This window comes from Lathamus discolor, chromosome 3 (assembly GCF_037157495.1).
Source record: "Lathamus discolor isolate bLatDis1 chromosome 3, bLatDis1.hap1, whole genome shotgun sequence".
Classification (NCBI taxonomy): domain Eukaryota; kingdom Metazoa; phylum Chordata; class Aves; order Psittaciformes; family Psittacidae; genus Lathamus; species Lathamus discolor.
The window spans coordinates 119377836-119403374 of record NC_088886.1 but is presented as its reverse complement, the minus strand read 5'-3'; the positions used below and the strand labels follow the sequence as shown (position 1 = coordinate 119403374).

At 37.1% G+C, this 25539-nt stretch overlaps 1 protein-coding gene across 1 annotated transcript in view; it reads right to left on the bottom strand.

Moving 5' to 3' along the window:
* Positions 1 to 25539, bottom strand: part of ACTR3 (actin related protein 3) — a 33820-nt gene that overhangs the window by 2257 nt on the left and 6024 nt on the right. Inside the window, exons 2-10 of the mRNA XM_065671339.1 lie at positions 13524 to 13579; positions 9155 to 9279; positions 8493 to 8603; positions 6874 to 6969; positions 6192 to 6299; positions 3923 to 4066; positions 3030 to 3203; positions 2221 to 2313; positions 1616 to 1741 (exon numbers count right to left, since the gene is read on the bottom strand). Coding sequence (XP_065527411.1) covers positions 1616 to 1741; positions 2221 to 2313; positions 3030 to 3203; positions 3923 to 4066; positions 6192 to 6299; positions 6874 to 6969; positions 8493 to 8603; positions 9155 to 9279; positions 13524 to 13579 — 1033 coding nt within the window. The remainder of the gene's footprint in view (positions 1 to 1615; positions 1742 to 2220; positions 2314 to 3029; positions 3204 to 3922; positions 4067 to 6191; positions 6300 to 6873; positions 6970 to 8492; positions 8604 to 9154; positions 9280 to 13523; positions 13580 to 25539) is intronic.

Genomic DNA, 25539 nt, shown 5'->3' with positions numbered 1-25539 from the left:
AAGCTACAGTGAGGGTTTTAAGGACTGTTTGGCTCATCTAGCTAGATTACTACTAAACAAAATAAATGAGGAAAATCATTTAAACTTTGCCTTAAAAGAAAGGACTACCAGAAAAAAAAAAAAAAAAAAAAAAAAAAAAACCAAACCACAAAATAATCTCTGAATATCTTTTATGTAAGCAGAAAACGTTCGTAAGATAGATCAGAGATCAGAAGTAGAAAGAACATAAATTAAGGATCACTCAGTTTAGTGAAAACATGAAGTTATTTCACACAACAATTTAGGGCGGAAGGGACCTATGTCTAGTTCAGTCTCTGCTCAAAGCACGGTCAGCTGCAAGGTCAGAAGAAGTTATTCCAAGCTCTATCCAGCCAAATCTCAAAAGTCTCCAAGGATGGAGACTGCACTCTCTGGCCAGAATGTTTCAATGCCAGATTATAGAATCATAGAATAGTTAGGGCTGGAAAGGACCTGAAGATCATCTAGTTCCAACCCCCCTGCCATGGGCAGGGACACCTCACACTAAACCATCCCACACAAGGCTTCGTCCAACCTGGCCTTGAACACTGCCAGGGATGGAGCACTCACAACCTCCCTGGGCAACTGATTCCAGTGCCTCACCACCCTAACAGGAAAGAACTTCTTCCAATCTAAACTTCCCCTGTTTAACTTTTAACCCATTGCCCCTTGTCCTGTCACTACAGTCCCTAATGAAGAGCCCCTCCCCAGCATCCTTGTAGGCCCCCTTCAGGTACTGGAAGGCCGCTATGAGGTCCCCACGCAGCCTTCTCTTCTCCAGCCTGAACAGCCCCAACTTTCTCAGCCTATCTTCATACGGGAGGTGCTCCAGTCCCCTGAACATCCTTGTGGCCCTCCTCTGGACTTGTTCCAGCAGTTCCATGTCCTTTTTATGTTGAGGACACCAAAACTGCATACAATACTCCAGGTGAGGTCTCACGAGAGCAGAGTAGAGGGGCAGGATCACCTCCTTCGACCTGCTGGTCACGCTCCTTTTGATGCAGCCCAGGATACGGTTAACTTTCTGGGCTGCAAGTGAACACTGAAGCCAGCTCATGTTCAGTTTCTCATTGACCAGCACCCCCAAGTCCTTCTCCGCAGGGCTGCTCTGAATCTCTTCTCTGCCCAGTCTGTAGCTGTGCCTGGGATTGCTCCAACCCCACAATGATTTTTTTCTTCCTTTTATCCAAGCTGCACCTCTTTTGTTTCAATTTATACCTGTTGTCTCCAAGCATACAAAAAAGCTGGGGAGTGAGCAACTGCTTTTACGTAACAGTCATAAGACCCAGCCCTCCATTATGTGTGATTGATTCAGTTCAACTATAAGGGTCAAGCAGCACAACCTCATACCTGGGGAAATAAGTACTGTAGCTTCCTATAATTAAAGGTTTATAGAAATACCTTCCAATCGCAGTCTAGAATATCTGATCTCTGAAAAGCTTCTGTGAAAACTTTAAATGAAAATAAAGACATTTTAGCAAACAAGAATATTGCATTATGCTATTGTCTCATTTTCCATGGAAACAAGGGAGAGAAAGATGTTTGTTAAAAAAAAAAAAAAAAAAGCAAAAAAAAAGCATTAGCTTCAAGAACTAACCTTCAGTCTGCCACCACTAAGTTCTTCACTAAGCTTCAGTCTGGCATCAACAGTCCTTTTCAAGTCTCGCTGTAAACGACGACCAAAGTCCCTGAACATGGTTGAGCCTCCGGAGAGGACAATATTCTGTTTTGAGTAACAAAAATTATTAACCACTTCTGAAAACATAAGCTCCAACTTTATCCAGTTCTTAAATTCTCAATATCTAAATATAGTTTTCAAAACTACAGTTAGCAGGTATGCTTTTAAGTTATAAATTATCTAACACTTAAGCATAACAGAATATGAATTCTCAAAGTGTTTGTCACATTAAAATTGGCTGTGCTTTAAAATCCATTTGTATTTTAATACACCTCACTTCTTTCGCTCAGTCTTGTTTCCCTTATTTCTTTTAAGTAAGAGTTCGAGCAACGAAACATCACATTCTGAAAAAGTGTGGGTGGACAACATGAAGCCTTCTGCATATCTAATTTCTAGACTAATTCCTAGAAAAAAATGTTAATTTTATTTATTGGGGATTTTTAACTAGAATTTAAAATACATTTTTAAATATAAAGCACAATCCTCCTAAAATGAGTATAAAAAAAATCATTATAGCTACTGACCTTATACAGAGGACGTCTAACATCAATGGGACAATTCTGAATAACTTCATCTACTACTTCTGAGATTGGTTGCGTAAAGTCAGGATTAGCAAACTACAATTAGGAATACAATCAAGACAAGTCAGTATGTAGGACCACATATTGCAAAGGAAAGAGAGTAAGGAGAAAAAGGGAAGAATCATCCTATTATAATAGATATGTCATGAAAACTAATAATGGAAATAGTTATGCTGGCTAATTTTGCTGCCATTTATAAAAGGTCTGAAAGAATAGTAAACCTAAAGTATCTGTTTTGCCAGCTATTTTTCCAGATAGCTTTTGCTAACCAGCAAAATAGCGTAACATGAAAAAAAGCTGTAACACGAGAATGTAGAGGGAATAAGGCAACAGGAAAAGGCTTTATTCCCCTTAAATTTTTCCCAACACTGGAAGAGAGACCAAGGGTATAAAGGCAAGATGACAGAATATTTAGAAACTTGACTTTTCAGATGGATAAGGGAACTGTACAACGTGGTAAGACCTCAGAATTCTACTGAAAATTGCAAGAAGAAAGTATGGAGATAATAATCGATTTGTTAAAAGTTTCAAATATAGTGCTTTGTTTGAACATCAACCTGAATTTTTATAAAGATTAATAGTGATCAGGAATCAAAGACACATTGACTTACAACAAAACTGGTATCTATTTACAAGTAAGGAGAAATATCAGTAGTGATAACCATTTCTTCACAAGTTTGCAAATATTATTTATATGCTTTCATCTAAAATGCACCTAAAACAAAAAGCAAACAATTCAAAAAGCAATTTACCTCAGGATGGAAGAAAATCTCTGGCCCCAGGAATCTCTCATAGCCAACATCAATGGTAAATTCTTTCTTTGAGATAGCATTTATTCCAGTATACTGTTTAATCCACTTTGTACCATCTGTGTCATACTTGTTAAATTCTTTTACTAAGTCAGGACAAACATAACTAAAGCGTTCCTGAAAATTGAAAATTTATAGTTAGAAGCATCTTCTCATCTTCTTGTACAGCAGAAAAGATTGCATGAACTTTTAAAAAGTGTAGTAATTTAAACTTTTAGGAACAAGAGTTTGAAACTGGCAGATATAGAACAGGACTTAAAAATGGCTGATCTGACATTTACTGTATACAGTTAGATAATGGCTCTGGTACTAAAAATCATTTCTGTGCAAAACTAAAAGCAGTACATGGGCTAAATTACTTTTCTTCTATTTTTCCTCTGCACTTGTACGATGGAGAGAAATGAGTTCTAAAGTATATTGAAGTATTGCCATAGAAACAAGGTTTAAGTGTACTTTAAGCTGAATGTCTTTCAGAATAGCTTTGTACTACAAAAAAGAACATATCAACATTCAGAAAGAATAAAAAGTAATTAAAGCTCCTTACATTAGATATCCCACTAAGAACATTTCCTTCTGAATAGTACAGTAACAATAAAGGAGGGGAGGAGAAAAGAGACTACAAGTGAAAAGTGAAATTCTAGGCCAAACTGATCATAACCCAACCATATACCTCAAGTTTAAAGCATTTCAGGTTATTATATTAGACATTTTTATATTACTTAGAAACAGAGCACCATTACTTGGATGGACAAGGATTTTGAGACAATATTGTGTCTTAAATATAGATATCAAGCTCTGATTTAATATAACCTTAATGTCTGCAATGTTCACATTACCTTCACTGCTTTAGCTGTTTCCAAGGATTGTTCAGGAGGAATTCCTACTTCTCGCTCCCTCAGCAGCTGCTGGATGAAATACGTTATATCTCGCCCGGCAATTGGAATGTGTTTGATACAGCTGCCAATCACGTATCCTTCAGCCTATAAATAAAATAATTGGGAGAAAGATACTGACAAGAACTCCTTTCAACAAAGCTTAGGAGAGAGAAAGACAGACATGAAGTCTAAACTCCTATTAACTACCTGCAATTGCTGAGACTGAAGCCCTTTAAGACTGGTTCATTTAATTACTAGAAATCCAGTTCCTCAGTAGTATTACTTTACACGTTAACATGTTTCACTTTGTATTGGTTCATAACTCTTACAAGGTTAAGAGGAACAGAAAGGTCACTAGTACATAAGGCAAACTCACTATTCCTTGGCCTTTATTTTTTCTTCAAAATGAGGTTACTCTTACCAAAAAGGTCATATAACCTTGTATCATGAAATATTATTTTAGAATAAATGATGTGGCTCTGTAGTCACAGCCACTGATGTAAGACGTTACAATCCACATGAACCAAAATTAATTTTCTGAAAGCAGGGAGAAAATGCATCATTTCAGCATATTAACTGAGACTGGCCCATACTCATCCATCAGTCTACACTTGCAAGTCATGCACATCATGAGGACCAGCTTTGAGGCACTAAAAATATCTGACCTAAATAGAGAAACCAAAAGGGTTCAAGACTGGCCTTCAACCTTGCCAAATCTGCGATGTCCAAACGGATGAATCCAGGTATCACACCAACATTAAATGCTCAAAGTTTCCTACAGACATCTTGCATCCATAGAATCACAGACTGATTTGGCTGGAGAGGCCCTTAAAGATCATCTAGTTCCAACTAGTCCATATCAAGAGTTCTTTCTAACTTAAAAATAATGTCACAAAAAAGTGTACTACTATTGCAGCTTCACTAGAGAAAGAAGCGTCTGTTAGCTCCTCTTACGTATTTCACTGTAAAAGTGATATACTGCTGTCATTTTGTTCAAGATGTTTAAAAAATCCAGAAATTAAGTAAATGTCACTCTGCAAAGGCGCTTAATGCTTCAAGTGATACAGAATACCTACTCTTATTTCAATTGACACAAACCCAGACACAAATCAGAAGTTCAGCTGCTCTAAACAGTAATCTGAAATAAGTCCAATTTAAAAAGTTTACATACACAAGGTTTGAAATGTCAATTGTTTCCTACATCTTATTAAAAATATGTCATCCTGGATGAACAATCTAAGCAAAGATTTAACCACTATATTCCACCAAGATTAATAAGAAATTGCTACATCACAACAAATGTTCTATCACCACCAATGCCACTATTTGCTATAATAAATCCTTTAAAAAAAAAAAAAAATCAAAGTTACTGTGACATTATAAAGCTTTGTACGGATTTTAATCCTGAAAAATGTAATCTAATTCATTTTGAAAAGAAAGATGCATCTGGTATGTACCTATCCATTTAACTTCCCAAGGAAAGATGGGCAGAGACATATTTCCAGCCACTGAAATACATAACTCTATTAAATAATTATACCATTTCAAGTATGTAGCTTTGTAAAAGGAAATGCATACCTACAGCAAAACCAATAACTTTAGAGTTAGGAAACTGCAGCTGGAAATGTTGATTATTTACTAAAATATTATTTGATCTAACTAGGTTTTGCATTTAGTAACTTGATACACTGGACCAGATACTCAATAATTAACCTTAGGGGCTGGGTTTTAACCAGTCAGGTAGGAACTTTTTTCTTTTTGTTTGTATCGCTGATGCATGACAGCATACTACTAAACACTGGTCAACAGATGGAGAAAAACTGTAAACAACACTGCCCTCACAGATTTTTGTATTATTTTCATTTATATACGAATTGGCTGAACTAAAAAATGTTTCCAAACTCTTATCTTAAAGATCATATTCACTCCTACCAGCAAAACAAACTGGAAATACGATGAAGCAATACAATCTCATTACTTAGCACAACCTTGGCAAATCACTTCTTAATATTAAGTAATTGAAAGACAATATGGCCTGACAGACTCAGAGTGCAGAGAAGTTCTTCAAGAATTTCTGCACTACAAAATAAGCAAAACCCCACACCCCTAGAAATCATCTTACATTTCTGAAGATTCTTAGCTATACTTCGTTCTGTGTAGGTGTAAACTTCAGAAGTTACGGACAAACTGTTCCCCCCTGAATTTTTCTATGGTTTTAATGTATACTTACGACAGGAATAACATGAGTGACGCCATCACCACTGTCTATAACCGTGCCTGTCAATGTTCGTTCTCCTACTTGTCTTGACGTCCAAGATGCAGCTAAGGCAAGCACAGCCTTGTAATAGATCACACACACAAAAAAAGAACCTTATTAAAAGAACTGCATTACAGATCACTACCCCTCCCAGCAATACCCAGACTGACACCCTCATGGCAATTTACAGCATAGAAATTGACTTAATAATATTATGTGTACACAATAGCTTACAACAAAGGCTACATACATATAGTTTCTGACTCCTGTTTAACACATTTTTAGCCATGTTCAAATATCTATTTTGATGCTTCATACTGAAAGGGATTCAAATCTTGGCCTAATACCATTATTATGATGTGGTGTGTTGGGGTTGCTTGTTGGTTTTTTTTGGTTTGGGTTTGTGTTTTTTTACTTATGATGCAACAGATATTATACTCCACTACTTAAGACGCTTTCTTCTATATAGGTAACAAAAGAACAGTACCTAGCTAACAGACCACAGAATCAACACATCACACATGTAGTGGTGAAAACAGCTAACTAAAAGTACATAAAAGTATCCCAAATACCACTCATACAGTTTTCATAGCAAAATTAGCTTTAGTTTGAAGACAAATACTGTAGCTCTAACTGTCAATAGACTTGCCCTTACCTGAACAGCAATATATAGCCCTGGAACATTAAAAGACTCAAACATGATTTCAGCAGTATATTCTCTGTTTTCTGGAGTATTTAATGGAGGCTCAGTCTGTGAGAGAAAAGAGAGAGAGAAAAAAAAGTTTTACTTACATTCAACTCAAACCACTCAACTTTAAATAAAAAAAAAAAAAGAAAAAAAGTCACCAAAACCTAAGTTTGAAAGAAAGATGAATCATTCCACAACAATAGCATGTAAAAATAGTAATGTGCAAAGGGTGCTTTTAAAGGCAAATAGTGCAATTAAGACAATCTAGAAACTCCTCTGACAATAACAGAATTTATGCAAATTACATCCCAAAAACGTGATGATTTCAGCAAGAACAGGAAAACAGAAGTGCAATAAGAAGATTATAGTAATTACTGCTTAGGAGTCTACATTGAAGGCCCCCTTTGTGGGTTGGTTAGCTCATTACGACTTTTCACTTCACTTGAAAGTATCAAGGACTATCAATCTAAATATATCAAAGGATGCAGTTTAGCTTATTTCAAGAATGGCAATTATTTTAAAAATTTCTCTGATTCATTAAAGAAGAAAAGCTGGTTTTCTTCAGAAGGCAATCACTAAAACAAGTTGCTATGATCAACTGTGGAAACGTACTCAACTGAGAAAAGCTAGCAACAACATACAATATGCTGTGATAGCATGCTGTAATTTTCATTAAAGTAGCAAACATACTTAAGTCACTTGTCTGAAAGAGAAATTTGGATAGTGCTACTGAATATTTGAGGAAAAAAAAAGTTATCGCTCTTCCATTACATGAACTAGGAGGGTAAAAAGAGGAGGTAGCCAGCCTCTTCACAAAGGTGATAGGACAAGGGGACATGCAGACAAACTGCAATGTGCAAAATCTTAAATAGGAATTAGCAGGAAAAAAGGTAATGTGAGGGTGGTCAAATACCGGAAAAGGCACCCCAGAGTTGTTATGGCATCTTGATCCTTGGAAATATTCAAAGGTTGGCTGGACCTATTCACACCTGCTTCAAGAAGACTGCTGCTTAGATGTTCTTGAACAAGTATGGTCAACACCTCTAATTCCAAACTTGCTCTATAAACATCACACTAAGACTGTCTATTTCAGTGGCTTTAAACATAATACTGAGGAATAGCAGATTTTTCAGAATAACGCTGACATTAATTCAGATCTCATCTGCCCAAACACAACAATCAAGCCTTCTGATTTAAGAAAAAAAAAAAAAAAAAAGCACAAAATTTGACTCTCAAGACATCATCCAAGCGGCAACATTACAAAACCAAAGTAATTACAATTTACATGTAAAGTCAAAACACATGGGTACTTTTTTGCTTCAAAAATGTACACTTAATCATTAAATTCAGTGGATAAATGATAGAAGGGATGAAGCAGAGAACAGGAAAAAGTCTGCAGTTCAGACACTGACGTCTTTAGAAAATTAAAGAACCTGGATGGGATAAGCCAGGTCAGGCAAGTTCCAGCTAATTTATATTTACTTTGCTTTTCAAGATAAACATATCTGTATTTAAGAATTATTACATAATTCAGCACAAATTACTTGTTATATGCAATGTCATAAGTAGCACATAATTTTACCTACCAAAAGAAAATAATGATCCTCAGGTTCTGCTCTTAGATACTTAAAGATTACTTGCTCCATAAACCTCTCCATCAAGTCCCAATCTTCAACTATACCATGGCGGATGGGCCACTGTTGCAGAAGAATATCAAAATAAAATTTGGAAAAAAGAGAAAAGGAATAAAAAACAGTGTTTTCAACTCCAGTAGAAGCATATGATCTACATATGCAAGAAACCTTGCATTATGTTTTCCCTGTTCCAATCTGACACCTATTCGAAATTCAGATTCCAGCCTTGAACAGGAGAGACAATAAATCAAGCTCTAAGTACAACAGAATGGAAGCACTAGGATAAACCAAAAATTCCCCCTAACCCAGCATTCTGACTTTGACATTGCTGACAGAAGATGCCAGGGAACATGAAAGAATGTGATATTTCCGCTTAACACTCTCCCAGGCTCCCTTCACTTCAAAAGAAAAAGATAATCACATACTGTTTTGCAAATTCCCACAGGCTCCTGAAGGTCAACAAAACTAATACTAAGCCTTACTTTCCATTAAAACAGAATAAATAAGAAAGTAAGATTAAATTTAACCAAAAGTATTCTTAAGCTGCTGCATACAGTGTATCTGCTGCTTCCTAAAGAGTATTGGAAAATAATTTTAAACATTTCTCTTAATACCTTGGTTGCATAAGTTGGTTTTTCTATTGCTTCGTCCCCGATAAAGAAGTCTAAATCGTCAACACCTTTCAAAACCCTCCTTTGTGCTTGGTCGACCACTTTTGCTGATTCTTTGATAGCAATACCTTTAAGAGAGAACATAGACAATACTGGAGATCATATATCCTGCACTAAAAAAAGAAAACCTCAACATTCAAAAACAGGAACACACTGTAACTGTATTCATCCTTTGTTTCACGCACAAGCACAGAAAAGCTAAAGTAAACACAGGTAATTTGAATTCCAATCATAAGAAAATATAGTTAGGATTTATAAAGTAAAATAATTACAGACCTAAATACAGATTTAATTGTTAGACACTCAATGTGTATGATCCCCCTGACTGCATGAAAAGAAGTCTAACTACTAACTTACTAAGATACAGTAACACTACAGATTTCATTTTATTCAAAAAATATGGTAATCTTCTGCACACTCTGCTAACGATAATTTTTTTTTAAAAAAAGGAATGAATTTGTGTAAGTTGTACAAACAGCAAGAAAGAAAACATATTGCCATTATATAAATGGATGCTTTGCTTCACTTGCACCAATTTGATCTCTGGACATACTATGAAACTGAGATATGGCACACAAAAGGGACTGACTAGCAACTAAATAAGCAAAAGATGTACGAAAGAAGGCAGGAAGAAAGAAGCAGGAAAAAAATGTAAGACATACAGAAAACGAGTATTGGGCAGAAATAAAAGGGGTATTTTAAAAGAACAGAAACTTGTATGGCTACCTGATGTACCTTCAGGTACTTTGAAACAGATTTTCATAAAGCCTATGTTTAATTTCTCCCTTTAAATCCTACTTTTATCATTAAGAATAGGATGTAGAATTTCATTTAAGACAGATTATCTCCTCCTCTTCAGGGAATAACTGGCAAAAGTTAAGAGCATGTATTGTGGCAATTTATTCCTTCCAGGGTAATTACTCATCAAAAATAAAGAATAAAGGATTTATCAAAAAAATACTGGCTAAGGCTAAACACAGGATGCTGGAAAAATGAATTGGTGAGTAAATACCACAGGAACACAGATGTTCCCTTTCCTCAATTTTTATATCAGCCCCTAGCTACCAAGGTTACAGTGCCAGCAACATCTGCTCCATTTTTTAAAGTCTTACTAATTGTCTTTAAACACAATCCTTCACACAAACGAGGAAATTCGTATATATAAGAAGCATTAATATTGTTATCAATTATTCAAAGGTTGTGATCCAAAAGCTCTTTCAAAGGTGGAACTATTTTGTCAATTCTCACCTCCATCCGGAATTCATTTGCTCTCAAATTTAAAAACTTTATGAAAACAGTTGCTGCAGCCTCAAGCCCACCAGGCACAGGGCAGCACAGCTAGGGTAAAGCACTGTTAGTTTACTGATGCTCCCCATCTGTCCCCCTTCTCTTCCCCTAAAAAGCAACAAAAGCAGAGCTGTGCAGCCAGAGAAACTAAAACATTGAAAGTTGTGAAAGGCTGAACAGGATAAAGCAGAAGACCTTATTTTGAGCTCTTCAGGAAGAAAACTGAATCATACTGTAACTTCTGAAGTAGCTTACAGGAGAGCAGAGAGGAAGCAAAAGGCTGGAGGAAGCTGAATATCATGGCCAAGGGGGAGGAGGGAGGGAGGGTGTAGATAGGAAGTAGAAACTAAAATTGCGGGGAAGGAGATGTCACAAGGCTAGTGTTTGCTGCAAGTCCAAAGAAGAATCTTGTCAAATATTTTTCAGGTCATCATTACAGAGCTTGCAAGCTTTGGGGAAGTTTTTTCAGTCCAAATACATGTTATCTTCAAGAAATTTCAAGTAAAATTCCATCTCTCACCACAGGATTATAGAAACTTTCAAGTCAAAGTGGTTTCACCCTGTTACTAGACTAAAACAAGATGGGAGCTCTCAGTATTCTTCTGACCTTGAGACTAGCCTGTTCAGTCCTAGTTTTTAAAGTCAGAAATGAGAAGGAAACAACTTGAATCAAGAACCATATCCTGAAAACACAAACAGAAAAATAAATATTACTGAAATCAGAGCTAGGCTACTGCAGTGCCTGAAGGTGGGCAGCACTCCAGCGGTGTATCAGAAGCTCTGCCTTTGGTTTGCTTGGCACAAGACTTAAGAGCTTTTAGAAAAAAAAGATTACTTACCTCAAATCAATTTCAGTTGTTTAACCGCTACTCAAGTACATTTTTTTTTCTTTTAAAGGTAAACGGCCACCTAACATGTGAACTAGCACAGATAAACTGACATAGATGACAGATCAAAAGAACTACAGGGTAATGGAAAGAAGTTGACTTCTATTTTAACATGCAGCAGGAAAAAAAGGATTAAGTGAATAAAAATTGAGCAAGATTAATAACCTGCTACAATCTAAAAAGCAGTAAAGGAAGAAAGCAGTGAACCCAAGTTTCTTCAAAAAAACCCACCTTGGCCTAAAATATTCTCATTTACTTCATTTTTCAAGCAAGCATTTATCATCACCACAGAAGCATATTCAGAATTAAATCATGAACACAACATAAGGAGATAAGAATTTGTCAAGAGCAGGAGTGAGATAAGCAGCAAGTGAACAAAGTTGAAGGAATGCTGCTCAAACCTGTTTAACATAAAACATTTTTTAAAGAACCGAATTGTTAAAATGCAACCACCTTTCCTGGAAGTCAAAGGAGAAACCAAACCATGTTTCTCCTGGGGATAATATTAAGGAAATTTAAGACACCAAAGCAATTCGAAGAGATCAATTTTTCTTTTTTTGTAATTTTACTTTGAAACTAGGTGCTGCTATCCTCCATTTTCATTTCTCCAGTGTGGATTATACCAGAGCTATTATATTTCATTTGAGGAAGAAGATTAATGCAAACTCTTGCAGTTAGTGTAATTATCTAACTTGTTTTACAGTACAAATGAGAAAAATGTCTTTTTCATTAAGAGAACTGCAGTCAAGGACCATTTCAGCTGCAGGATCCTCTAACATAGAGCTTTTTTTTTTTAAGTACACCACACTGTATCAAAAAGCTGTCCAAAAATCTCATTGACCCCCTTTCTCTTGGACTCCAATAGCATCCCTGTTGTACAAATTTCTCTGCTTAATGATGTAGCAGGTCATTTTATTCCCAAAATTTGTTTAAAGACTCATCATATCTCTTCTTTTTTTGCAATAAGGGATTTCAAATTAAATAAACCAAATTTGAAGATGCAGGAAAAAGTATGGAAACTATTTATCTGAAATTTCGTAATCTGTCCATTTTTAATTTAAAGACTGCTATGAAGTTTATGGAACAATGTAAGGTTTTTTCCAATGGCTCAGTAACTTTTTTAATCTAATGTTAAAACTCGTTTTTGTATGAAAAACAAAACTGCAGAGTATATTTGCTACGCCACTGAGATAAATCAAATGAAGTTGATTTGGAAACCGAAACAAATTAAGAACTACACATTAAAAGATAATTTGGAAGAGATTGAAAGAATTCTCCCATTTGTATGAAATCAGAGAATACATTAGGGGAATTAACCTTAGTTTCCATGACAATCGTTTTTTGAAGCAGGTTTTCCAGAAAAATTAACATAGATCCTCAACTACCAAGCTCTATTTCACGGCGACTACACTGAAGTACTATTAGTTCTAGCTCTTTTCCTTCTGCATTTACAAGGAAAACTGGGTGTACTAATTATTCCTTTTTACCAGGATGTAATATATGATTACTTTGGCACAGACGAATAATGACAAAATGCCAAATGGTGTAGGAGGCCAAAAGGTGAAGCTTTTCTAAACAAAGCTGATAGAGTTCCACTTTCTAGAGTAGAGCCATATCACTTCAAGCAGGAGAAACAGTTCAAAAAACAGGGAGAAAATAAGTAAGCAATTTTACAGGGTGGGGAGAAATGTTCGCTTGTTCTATTTGCAAAACAGTAAACTAACAGAGCTGGAACACTGAAAAATTTTTGTCAAGTATAACATCCTAAACCCTGAAGATATTAAACTATACATTTGAAAAATATTTTTTCTAGTTATAATCAACTGAACTTCTACCTGATAATCCATGAACAGCGGAAGAGCCTTCAGAGAAGTAAATATAGCCATGCTACTGTATTTTAATATTATTTCAGTTTCCAAAAAATTTATTTCATGTCATGTATACTATTTTAATGAATGTATCTTTCTAAACAGAGTATCCATAGCAAAACAGAACAGAGCCATGCTACCACCCTGTGTCATTACTAAGAGGTCTTTTCAAGTTGCTCATTTTTAACTGTCTTTTTTTTCTTTAACATAGCAACTCACAGAAACTCTAAGTGTAACTTCAGCATTCATACACAAGTAACAAATACTTACATGAGGGAATAATGAACTGGGGTTCAGTATTACCGGCATATCCGAGCTTTGTATACCTATGGAGGCAAAAAAAGTTAGGTTTATTATTCAATACAACAAATACCAAAGATACCTTCAATACCTTCCTTTCTTAACAAACACACTCCTCTTCCCAGACCCAGACTTTCACACTTCCTGTTTTTCTTTTTTAAAAGGCAAAACAATGCTCCCTAGCACAAGTTAAGCATCCATGCTTTTACTCTAGTAAAATTTCATTACAGAACAGAAAGTATGTAATTCATTTTATCAGTGTTTAGAAGAATAATTTAGAGTCAAAGTAGTTCTTCCCTGCTCAGTAGTTAGCATTTCTATAGAAATATTTTCATAGAATAAGTGTCAATGGAGGAAGTGTTTTTGCAAGTGCTAACTATAGCCCACAGACTGCCAGCTGGGCACAGGACAGGGTTGGCCATCATTCTTCACAAGCATTTCCCAAGATGTCCTATCGTAGGACAGCTGATAATGACAGTGGCAGCAAAAGAAACTGCATTTAAGAAGTGGAAAACAGCCTTGAAAATGTGTCTAATAAGACTAACGAAAGTAAAAAGGAAAAGAACTACAAACCTCCACCCACCAGATATCCAGAATATGCTACAGATAGATATTTTCATTGTTATGAAGAGATTACATTGCAATCATGAAAAATAACCACAGACTCAAGGTACCAAAACTATCCTGCTGCTAGACAGTTAACAGCAGCATAGGCAAATTCTAAAACACGCAAACCAAAACGGATACTACATTCAAGAACACGGCCTACGCACAAGTTTTCAACACAGACATGACAAAGTTCTCATTTTCTTTACACAGTCAGCTGTACTAACTAAATTAGCACCATCAGCAAAAGCATGAGACACTGTAGTAACACCTCTACAGTTTTCAGCATTCTGACATAAACCTGGAAGACCTTAGGCAGTATAAGGCAATTTTAACTTCAAGAATCCATACATTTATTTCAGTAACACAGCAAAACGCCTGGCAAAAAGTACAGCAAGAGGCTGGTTCTTAAAAGCCAGAAGAGGAATGCTGCTGCAGTAGGCCTTACAGTGATGCCACTGATGCAAGTTCACAACTTGCTCCCGTGTGCACTAACACCTACACAATTTCTGTTGCTGACATTAATTGCACACATTACTGCTGGGCCAAGAGAAACCTATCCTCAGAAGGAAGGTATACTTCTCTCTGAATAACAAAGTGGTTTAAAGCTGCAAACCTGTTATTGTCTGTCATACACTATTAACAATCCAGAGTAATCATGCAAAAAAACTTGACTTCTTATTGATCAACAGAAATGTTTACTGAAAAAGAAAATTTCACCAGCAAAGTAAGGCAAATAATGGAAAAAAAAAGAAAGAAATACCAGAAAGAATTCACATCTTACAAAGAGATCAGCAATATGCAGTATATGTGCTCAAACTCTGGACGAGCAACTCTGATTTTGCAGACTTCAGATACAAGATATTTTTAATTTTCTTCTTAAATTTCTAGTTCCTAAAAAAAAAATAAATCTTAAGAATTGCACAAACTGATGCTCCTATAACCCATCATGCAGAATAAAACTATTCACTGTATCTATATGGTTTTAAGAGACTTTCAGTGCCAAAAGAATGTTAGTAAGAAAACCAGCAAATACTGACTCACTCCCTCTACCTTTCCCCCTGCAAATTACAAACTGTGTCACACAGATAATAAAGCTACATCTACACAGGAACTTGGGAGCCTGAAGGCTACATAAACCTACAACTAGAAGTGCCTTAACAAGCTAAAATGTAAAGCCATGTGATTATTAAACTCAGTATTTCAAAGAAAACAAAAGCTAAACTGTTGCAGGTAACAGGCTGCTTAGCTGCTTTGTGGTGTGGGAGACTGCCCAGTGCACACACAGAGCCAGCAGACTGAAAGAAAAACAGTCAAATGAAAGATGCATTTTACATAAAAAGACCATATTCACACATAAAATCAGCGTAACTAAAAATACTACGGCCCACTCAGCAAGAAGTCTCCTGACTCATTTAAAGAAAAAAATGATAATAATAATAAAAAAAAATAAAATCATACTTTTAGGCTTCCCAAAAAGGAAAAACTAAGGAAAAAATCTGTATGCCTTCCGATCTCTGAATATTAAAGCATTATATCAGCAAGTCTCTAATGTAGTCTCCAACACAATGCTTCACAACCCCAGTGTACCAAGACTTTGTTGCCCCACTCTCCTTCCACTTCCAGGATTTACGCTTGCCCATCGGTCAGGGAAGGGACCCGCTGCTCCCTCCTGCGCCTCAGACCTGTCTGCCAGCTCCACGCTTGCAGGCACTGCCAGCCTTTTGCAGCAGTCGTATGGTGACTGGTACTATGGGGCTCTGGACAGTAGCTAGGGCTGACAGGGCCTACAGTAGTACACATAATAAATAGTAAACTTGATTTTCCTAACACAGAGACTCTTAAACTTGTATCTACATTTAAAAATGTGATAGGCAAGACAAAAAAAGGCAAGCTAAAAAATGAAGAGAAGTTGATAGAAATCTTCAGTTCTCCAAATACACAACAGTAGGGTGTTTTTTTAAAGGTACTTTTGCAAAGATGAGGATTTATTCAGACTGATCAGATCTATTCTAACACTGTCACCTGAAGTAAATCTTTAAATCACATGAAAGAAAGAATATCATGAACAAGCTAGACTGCACAAGTATACATGCAGTTTCCACAAACAGTTCATACAGGGCAAAGCATGTCTGACTAATGTATGATTCATGGGGGAATGAGGCACACCCTGCCTTCATCAGAGCAGCAATCACTGCGAATACAGAAGAAAAAAATCCTGATATTAAAGATACTATAAGACATTACCAATACTGCATCAAAGTTTTCCAGTAAATCACAGCTTGTCTTGCCTGGTACATAGCACCGAAGAGTAGAAGGAGGGACTTCCATAGAGACAGGCAGACACATGTCATTTAATGAGACATGAACTCAGCTTTCCCACGCTGAATTTGGGGCACTCAGCAATAAGAGAGCAAGGCACTGCACACATGAGTATAGAAGTATAGGAAGATTTCTATTAAAATCTCTAACACAAAATCCCAAAAGTGAAAACCTGAAATCAATCTTGATCATTCAGATGTTTTCCTTTATTTATGCACGTTCAGATGCCTAAAGTGTTTCTGTAAGCCTATTTGCTCATTTAAGTTGAAAAGAAAGAGGGGAGGAAAAAAAAAAAAACAGATATGCCAAATACGGCAAAAAAATTTTGTTGGATAATCATAACCTTCAGATCTACTTTAGCAGATAAACCACAAAGTATCCAAAAGCAGTCCACAAAGTCTTGATATATACATACATATAGGTACATAGAGAACCATATACACACACACCTATCAAAATACATACATATGGTGCTGACAGTCCCCAGTAACTTCTCTCCAACATTGTCTTCAAAAGGCAGTGGCGTCTCACACACCATTCTCTGGCCTATGCAGATGTAATGATACGACAACCAAAATATGGTGGGTTTGGTTTCTTTTTTTTTTTTTGTAGGGCACATTCATATCACAAATGGGGCAAGGGTAGAAGGAACCTTCGTTAGTTGCTAAGTTATCTCTACTAATCCACATCTCAATTATCAGAGGAGAAATATTTCTAGAGTTACACCCACCTCAAATTCATGCCCTGAAATTGCAAAGTAGCTGTGTAGTCATCTGCCTCCGATCTCTCTGGAAGGACAGCCAAAAGGCTCTCCACAATGTTCTCAACTGCACTAATAGGATTTCTTCTATGTGCTCTCTCACCTAGAATGGATGTTTCTGAAGCTATGATATGAAACCAATATCACTTGAAGGTTACACATGTATTATTAGTCATGCAGACAATTTTAAAACAGAAAGGAAACAGCACTTAATGTAAGAACTTGTAATGAGAATGTCATTAACAGAACCTCCATCTACAAACAACAAACCATGACCATGCACCTTTGCTCCACTTCTTTCCTGTCCACAACAAATGTCATTCTGTATATATTCTCTCAAGTTATAAACCCTAGTTATAGCCCAACTGCAATTTTCACAAAAGGGTGGGGAACAGGGGGACAACTGCTTTGTGGTCAATGCTTTTGTTCAGCTGCTCTGAGAAATACAACAGAAATGGGGTAGCCCAACATGAGTTGTATCCTTGCACCATTTTGCCAAAAGCCCCATGCAAAGACACAGCTTAGCCAAGCGCAAGCAGAAAAGAGCACTAAAGAACACATCACCTGATCTTCACCTTCAGTACAGCAAAACCAGCTTACAACCTACCCCTCAGCTACTCCTAAGGACCTGAACTAAAAGCAATTCCATATATATGACACTTTTTTTTTAAACGCACAGACAAACAGCAATAAGCTGTAACTCCAACACTGGCCCCACTGAAAAGACACAACTTTTAAAAACAGACCAAGCAACCACTTTTCTGCCAAGAGGGAGGAGTAACAGAAGTGGAAGTAACAAATCTGCAACTCTCTGGAAATAAATTACTGTCCACAATCTGAGCCACAGCAACCCTTCTGTGCAAGCTCCCACTCAAAATGCAACACATTTCATTGGCTTGTATCTTACCCTGCAGGTGCAACGGGCTTCCCAAGTGCTGTAACCTGTACAACATACCTGTTAGCTTGTGTAAGTCCTAAAATTCCGCTACTGTGTATACCATAGCCTGCGCACCAAGCCCAGCAAGGCTTCTATAACTAAACACACCTCTGTGAAGTCCTACACAGAACCCATCCAAGGGGTCATGCTCTAAGCAAGTGTAATATTCACTGACAAGATGATGCTTTATGCAAAGTTAAACTGCATTTATTCTTAAAAGTAAGCTGACACTGCCTCTTGCAAGGTGCCACACTTGGCTTAGGCAGCACATGTGTACTCCATATCCTCTTCCATGCAAATGGGTTTAAAGCCCATCTCCCATTTCCCATAACAGCCTCTTGCAATTTGCATATAAGCTCTCCTGAGGCAAGAGCAATTTGCATTTCTTCCCTGGAACCATGTGGAAAAGGCTACAAGAAATGAGGGCTGAAGTCAAAACACAAGATGGTTACACAGTAACCAGAACACACATCCTAGAAGTACAATTTAGACCCCTACTCTAAAGACGGCTTAAATATTTTATCCCACAGGCATGGATATGGATACCTTACAGACATGCTATGTACTGCTTCCTGGAAGAAATTTTGAGTTTTCCAAGAGATATTATGCAATGGGAGTCAAAAATTATCACCACAAGTTAACAGCTGCACATAACAGCATTCCAGACATTTAGAAGAAATGGAAACAGATGAGTGGTTTAAAAGAAGTAAACCCTGCTAATTTCTGAATGCAATACAGATACCAGAGCCCAGGAGTTTCAGGCCTGGGAATCATTATTTAAGCTATTTTCCTACAGTTTGAAATCAGAATCCGGAAATTTTCAATGCACCCCATCATGTCTGTTGTCCTGCTTAGACAATTCTTACTTACCATAGAACCACAGAATAGTTAGGGTTGGAAAGGACCTCAAGATCATCTAGTTCCAATCCCCCCTGGCATGGGTAGGGACACCTCACACTAAAACATCTCACCCAAGGCTCTGTCCAACCTGGACTTGAACACTGCCAGGGATGGAGCATTCACAACCTCCCTGGGCAACCCATTCCTCACCACCCCCTACAATAAAGAACTTCTTCCTTCTATACAATCTAAACTTCCCTGTTTAACTTTTAACCCATTACCCCTTCTCCTATCACTACAGTCCCTAATGAACAGTCCCTCCCCAGCATCCCTATAGCCCCCCTTCAGATACTGGAAGGCCGCTATGAGGTCTCCACACAGCCTTCTCTTCTCCAGCCTGAACAGCCCCAACTTTTCTCAGCCTATCTTCATACGAGAGGTGCTCCAGTCCCCTGATCATCGTCCTGGCCCTCCTCTGGACTTGTTCCAACAGTTCCATGTCCTTTTTATGCTGAGGACACCAGAACTGCACACAATACTCCAGGTGAGGTCTCACGAGAGCAGAGTAGAGGGGCAGGATCACCTCCTTTGACCTGCTGGTCACGCTCCTTTTGATGCAGCCCAGGATATGGTTGGCTCTCTGGGCTGTGAGCACACACTGAAGCCAGCTCATGTTCATTTTCTCATTGACCAACACCCCCAAGTCTTTCTCCACTGGGCTGCTTTGAATCTCTTCTCTACCCAGCCCATAGCTGTGCCTGGGATTGCTCCAACCCACATGTAGGACCTTGCACTTGTCATGGTTAAACTTCATAAGGTTGGCATCAGCCCACCTCACAAGCGTGTCAAGGTCCCTCTGGATGCCATTCCTTCGCTCCAGCGTATCAACCGAACCACACAGCTTGGTGTCATCAGCAAACTTGCTGAGGGTGCACTCAATCGCACTGTCCATGTCACCGACAAAGATGTTGAACAAGAGCAGTCCCAACACTGATCCCTGAGGGACACCACTTATTACTGGTCTCCAGCTGAACATGGAGCCATTGACCACAACGCTTTGCGTGCTGCCATCCAGCCAGCTCTTTATCCACCGAGTGGTCGACCTATCTAACTGATGTCTCTCCAATTTAGAGATAAGGCATATGCAAATCCAGTACTAAGCAGCTAAAGAGCCAAACTAGATTTCACTCCACGGCTTTCTGGAGCATCTCGTGGGTCTACTCCAAAGAATTTAACAGAGAAAAAGACTGCATATGCCATTTCTTCAGATCAACCAAGAAGAAAGAGAAACTCTGAAAACAGAGGCTTCAATTATGTAAAACACAGAACAGTGAAGAATCTTCTTAAGTCTGTTGCCTTTGCACATCAATTACCTTCATCAGCATGGTCTGCAAACCATCTTGCCATTTAAATCCAGTCTCATAACCTCACTTCTCTGAAGACACCACAGCAGTAAATTCTCCATATATACTACTTGAACACCAGCAAGGACCGTTATGTTTGTACATGAAGCTGCTTGCTAAAATAAACTTTGTTTATGCAGATTTCCACCATCATAGCTTGACACTTTGCTGCATAACAGATTTTACAGAGAAACAGTTAATATGATTGGACAAGAGTACTTTAATATTTCCATTTATGACATTTCAAGCACCCCTTATATCTCTAAATTAAGTACATAACATTATTACAAATGGCTCAAAAATATTAAAAAAACCAAGTTATTTTACATTTCACTATTTTATACTTTCACATGAGGCCACTGCGTGAAGGCATGCAAGACAGTACAGGTGCAATGTGAGTTCACTGAAGCTTGTAAAAATCCTTGTTGCAGGTGTGCATACAGCAGCAAAATTAATTGCTAAGTTACCTTAACTCTAGGAAAAATGTAATGAAGTGAGCAAGGTTGTAGAAGTTGCTACAGAAAAGCTCAGAAAGTGGGGAGATTCTAAGGAGGCAGCACATACTACACATGCATTGCAATATATTCAAAATGGCTTGAAATAAATAGCAACAACTCCAACATTTAAACAGAACAGAAAGATTCTTCTCTTCAATTCCCAGCTCCTTAGAGATGGTCTGTCCATTACAGACTTCATCAAAAATGGCTTAATAGCCTCTCATATTTTAACAGGGTAAATTCTATAGACAGAATTTGTAAGACAGAAACAGTGTTCTTTATTGTCTTTTAATAGCAAAGCTACATTAAAAAGTGGGACACTTCTCAAACACGGATGACCCCCTAGTCCTCATTCATAGAGTCTCACACAACTAAAAAGCCTGAACAAGCCTTTATGCTTTTATTTGTTGCTTTTATCATCCTTCTTGTACACCAGATAAGACTGAAAACTCTAGGGAGTGTTTACTTTTCAAATCCCCATAAAGAGAAGTAGTAAGCAGGTGATGATGAAAAAGGAAAGCCATCTTGCCCCTTTAAAAAAAAGGCCCCAGCTCTATCATCAGGGACGAACTGGTTAAGCAACAGCAGATTAGAAGTCCCTGAAGGAACAGATTATATTAGGAAAATAGGACTTGTATTAATATATTAGTTTACTGTCTCTTTTCAAATGTCCTTGATAAAACACAAGATAGCAAAAGGCTTTGAAATGAGTCATGCTTTACATATTTTTATATCTTTAACCAATATACATATATTACCTTTTACACAACCAGTTTGCATTTTTAAATGGCAATCACTTCTGTCAATACTTGCTGATCAAAAAATGTTCTTAAGTAATCAATAGTGAAAGCCAAAGAATTATCTCTATAAATGGAAAAACACACAAGATTAGAAGTGCTTTCTGAGGAAGTAAACCTTGTTACACTGTAGACAAGACACAAAGTGTGACTGGTAGTATTTCAGTGACATACAGGACCCCTACACATCAGAGACATTACAAATCTGGCAGTCTGCAACCCTGGCCTTGGCATTAATTGAATTCCTATGTACCTGAAATTATTTCCCCTGAAAAACACCAGTCCACTTGAACGACAGCTTTCACCCTGACAAACACTACTTTGCCACATACTGTAACTGTCCCAGTAAAACAAACCATAAGCAGATTGAAGTGGTCTGCAATTCAAAAAGTGAGCTCAAAAGCAGCCTGAAAGATAAATGCTTCTAACATTTATTTCTAAATAGGAAAAAAAAAAACCTCTAAAACAATTTAACTTCTCTTAAAGTATCTATATTTTTGTCTAGAATATTTATCCATAGCTGCTTTTTATCAGCCACTACAATTCAAAGCATAGACATGACTGTAATGCTTGCTAGTACAATCTAGCTAAAATGGGTAGCAGAAACTAAGAAGTCATAGCCACAAACGGCCAGACCAGAACCTTCCAGGTGCAACGACTAAGAGGGACACAGAGGCAAAAGCAGCACATGCTACACACTATTCAGAATAAATTCACGTGCTTTGTAAGTCTCCAGGTGACGGTATTTACACCAGTCTGGAGAACAGAGGATGCCACCACAGCTTCTGATTTTACTAACATTTGGATGGAGAAGAACAGAATCAACTTTTAAATTTTCATTCTATGCTTACTAGCAGCAAAACTTAAAAAAAAGAGAAAACCCCAGCAGCATCGGTAACTTGACTCTAGAACGGTTCTCTTCTCCTAAAAACAAACAGGAGGGTTATAATAATGCATTTATTACCAAGAAAACTCTAGTTTATGATTGAGTCATGGAAAGTATAAAAAAAAAAAAATCAGCCCATATTTAAGAGTTCAATACTAACAAAACACAAGTTCAGGCATTCTGATTATACTACCATCTCGATTTCTAATCCTAGTCAATTTTATATTTGTAAAATCCATTTTAAATATTTAATGCTGACATGTACTTTAACACAGAAGTTAGCTTTCCTTTCACTACATTTTCCTCAAAGTAAGAGGACTAAACGGCTTTGGATATTATCTTTGTATAATGAAAAGTAGTTTGTGTTGGCAAAAGCAGAATGCTCTTCTTTTTACTTAGTGCTTCCTTTGAGACTTCTAGGCTAGTTCATTCTAATAAGCATCTTAACAGTGCCTCTGTGTTACACCACACCAACACAATACTAACCTATACAGCTATAGGGTTTTTCGTACCTTTTTTATTTAACTTAATGAAAGGTTTCTGAGCACTTTCCACACTACTCCATGGGATATTTCAGAATGATGAGGAAAGAATGCTCCAAAAGATTGGCAGTCTGCAAGACTAATTACTTAATAGCATAAATTACTTACAAGGAAGAGATTAATTTGGCAAGTTTGTATATCATTTGCCCAAAATAAGCTGAACATTGCACAGACATTTATCATCAAGAAAAAAACCAATAAGAGAATGTATTAAATGTTCACACTTTTCAACAGATAAAACAAGGAAGGATCAATTGAACCAAAAAAATATATAATTGCCAAGTAAACAAAATCTTGCACTTGAAGAAATTAAGTGAGTAAAATCTAAGTCAAAAGCCATAACTGAGATAAACCTGCCTTGGAAGTTTTTCGAAACGAGCGCAATACAGTGGCTAAAACTGTAAAGTTATTCTACATTTGAAAAAATAAAAATAAAAAAATTTGTTGAGCATTTGTGCTCATTATTTGCACAATTTCAGCACCTGAGAGCTCCAGCTTTGAACCAACAGCTACTATGCTATCGCCCCAATCACATCAATCTGAGCAGAGGGTAAAATGAAACCAAATGGAGAGATGGAACATGGACAGGAGAGAAGCAGCACACAGCCAGTGCACAGGAGACTGTCCCAGCACACTTCCAATCCCCCCAGTACACCAGGTACCACTTCGGCATCTGGGTAGGTAACCAAATGTTTTCCATCAAGAACAGGCTTGCATTAAAACACCAGTTTACATATTCATCATGTTTCACCATGTTTATAATAAGAAACAGCTTCCAATTAGAAGCAGTTGTCTTGCAGAAAAAAAAAAAAACATGCCCCACTAAGCTGTGGACAAAAACATACCACTGAGTTTTATTTAAAATAAAAAGTAGGTCTCATTTAATAAGCTCACCAAGATTCTGAAGTCTGATTGCAAATATGCAAGCAGTCATATTGTGGAAGTTCTGGCAGATGATAAACCAGAAGGATAAGTCTAAGACAAGTCATGATAAATAAAATGCTAACACTGCAAAAATAGATAAAAGATACTGCATCAATTGAAGAATTAAAATTTGGATTCATTCACTGACAGCAGCACAATCAAAATAAAGTATCAACAGACAACCTCCTGTCTGCATCTTGCTCTCTACAGACTGAGCATGCCAAAACACATCCTGTGCACAGCTGCAAACACTTGCAATGACCACAAGAGAATAATAAAGAGAAAAAGGAAATCCCAGAACAAGAAAAAAGCATCTAAAGTTATCTGGAGATTTTTCCGTGTCTAGTTTTAAAAATACAAATTCATGATCACAGCAAAATAAATAAAACTGAATAATGTTATAGACTACATTAAGTCAGTGGATGAAATTATGACTTTTTCAACTTTAAATATAATCCTCACAACTGAAGGATTTTGATCACTTTTTGATTAGGCAGAAAGGCCAGCTGCTTCATTCTGATGATTAATCCTGCTAATGACTGTGCAATCAAATTGCACATTTTAATCATCTACCCAAGAATTATTTTTGTTAGGTTTATACGCCTGAATATAGGTGAGCTCAGTGATTAAAACAAACCAAAAATTAAAAATTAAAGCAACAGAGATTCCTTTTCTTATGCAGAGAAGAGAGGACTCATGAATTTTATTGGGGCTAAACTATGGTTTTACTTATTTTATCTTTGAATTTAATGTTGTCTCCTTAAAAGTCTTTAAATGTAGAATGTTCAAAATTAAACAAAAGTTTGATTAAAATTATCAAAGCCTTTTTGCATTTCCCAAAGAAAGTCTACAATGATGAAACAATGTTGAAACATTATGTTGAAACTTATAAACTGCACGAACTAAAAGACCAACTGCAAAGCTTCTTATATATGCCTATAAAAGGAGGATAGTTACTAGTCACGGACTTGCACAATATTTTTCTGAACTCCTAGAAACTGTATTTTCAACTAATCTGACAAGAAATGTCCATTAGATTCATGCAATCAACATACTTTCTGGGCAGAACACTCAAGCCAAGTACTGAACAACCAAGAAACAAAAAGGGAACCTGCCCTGTCCCGTCCACACACACCTACAACCACACCCTCCCTCAAATCTTTCCTCACAACAAGGCCTGTACTCTGGTCTCAGCAGCTCAAAAGCTTCCGTGCATGCATGACTAGGAGCTCTGCTGTATAGAGAACATAGATCATTTATCATTAACTTTACAAATTCAGCCCATGGACACAAGTGGGTTTGTCCTTTACTCAGAAACACTACCAGCAGCACCCCCTTTTATTTATATGTATGCATAAATATCTCCAGTATCAGTGGGACACAGGAAAAGCAGAAACAAAAGTTTTCTGAGGAACACGGCTGGAAGGTGCCATGCACCTTGGATGGCTTCTGACATGCAGTCAAATACGATA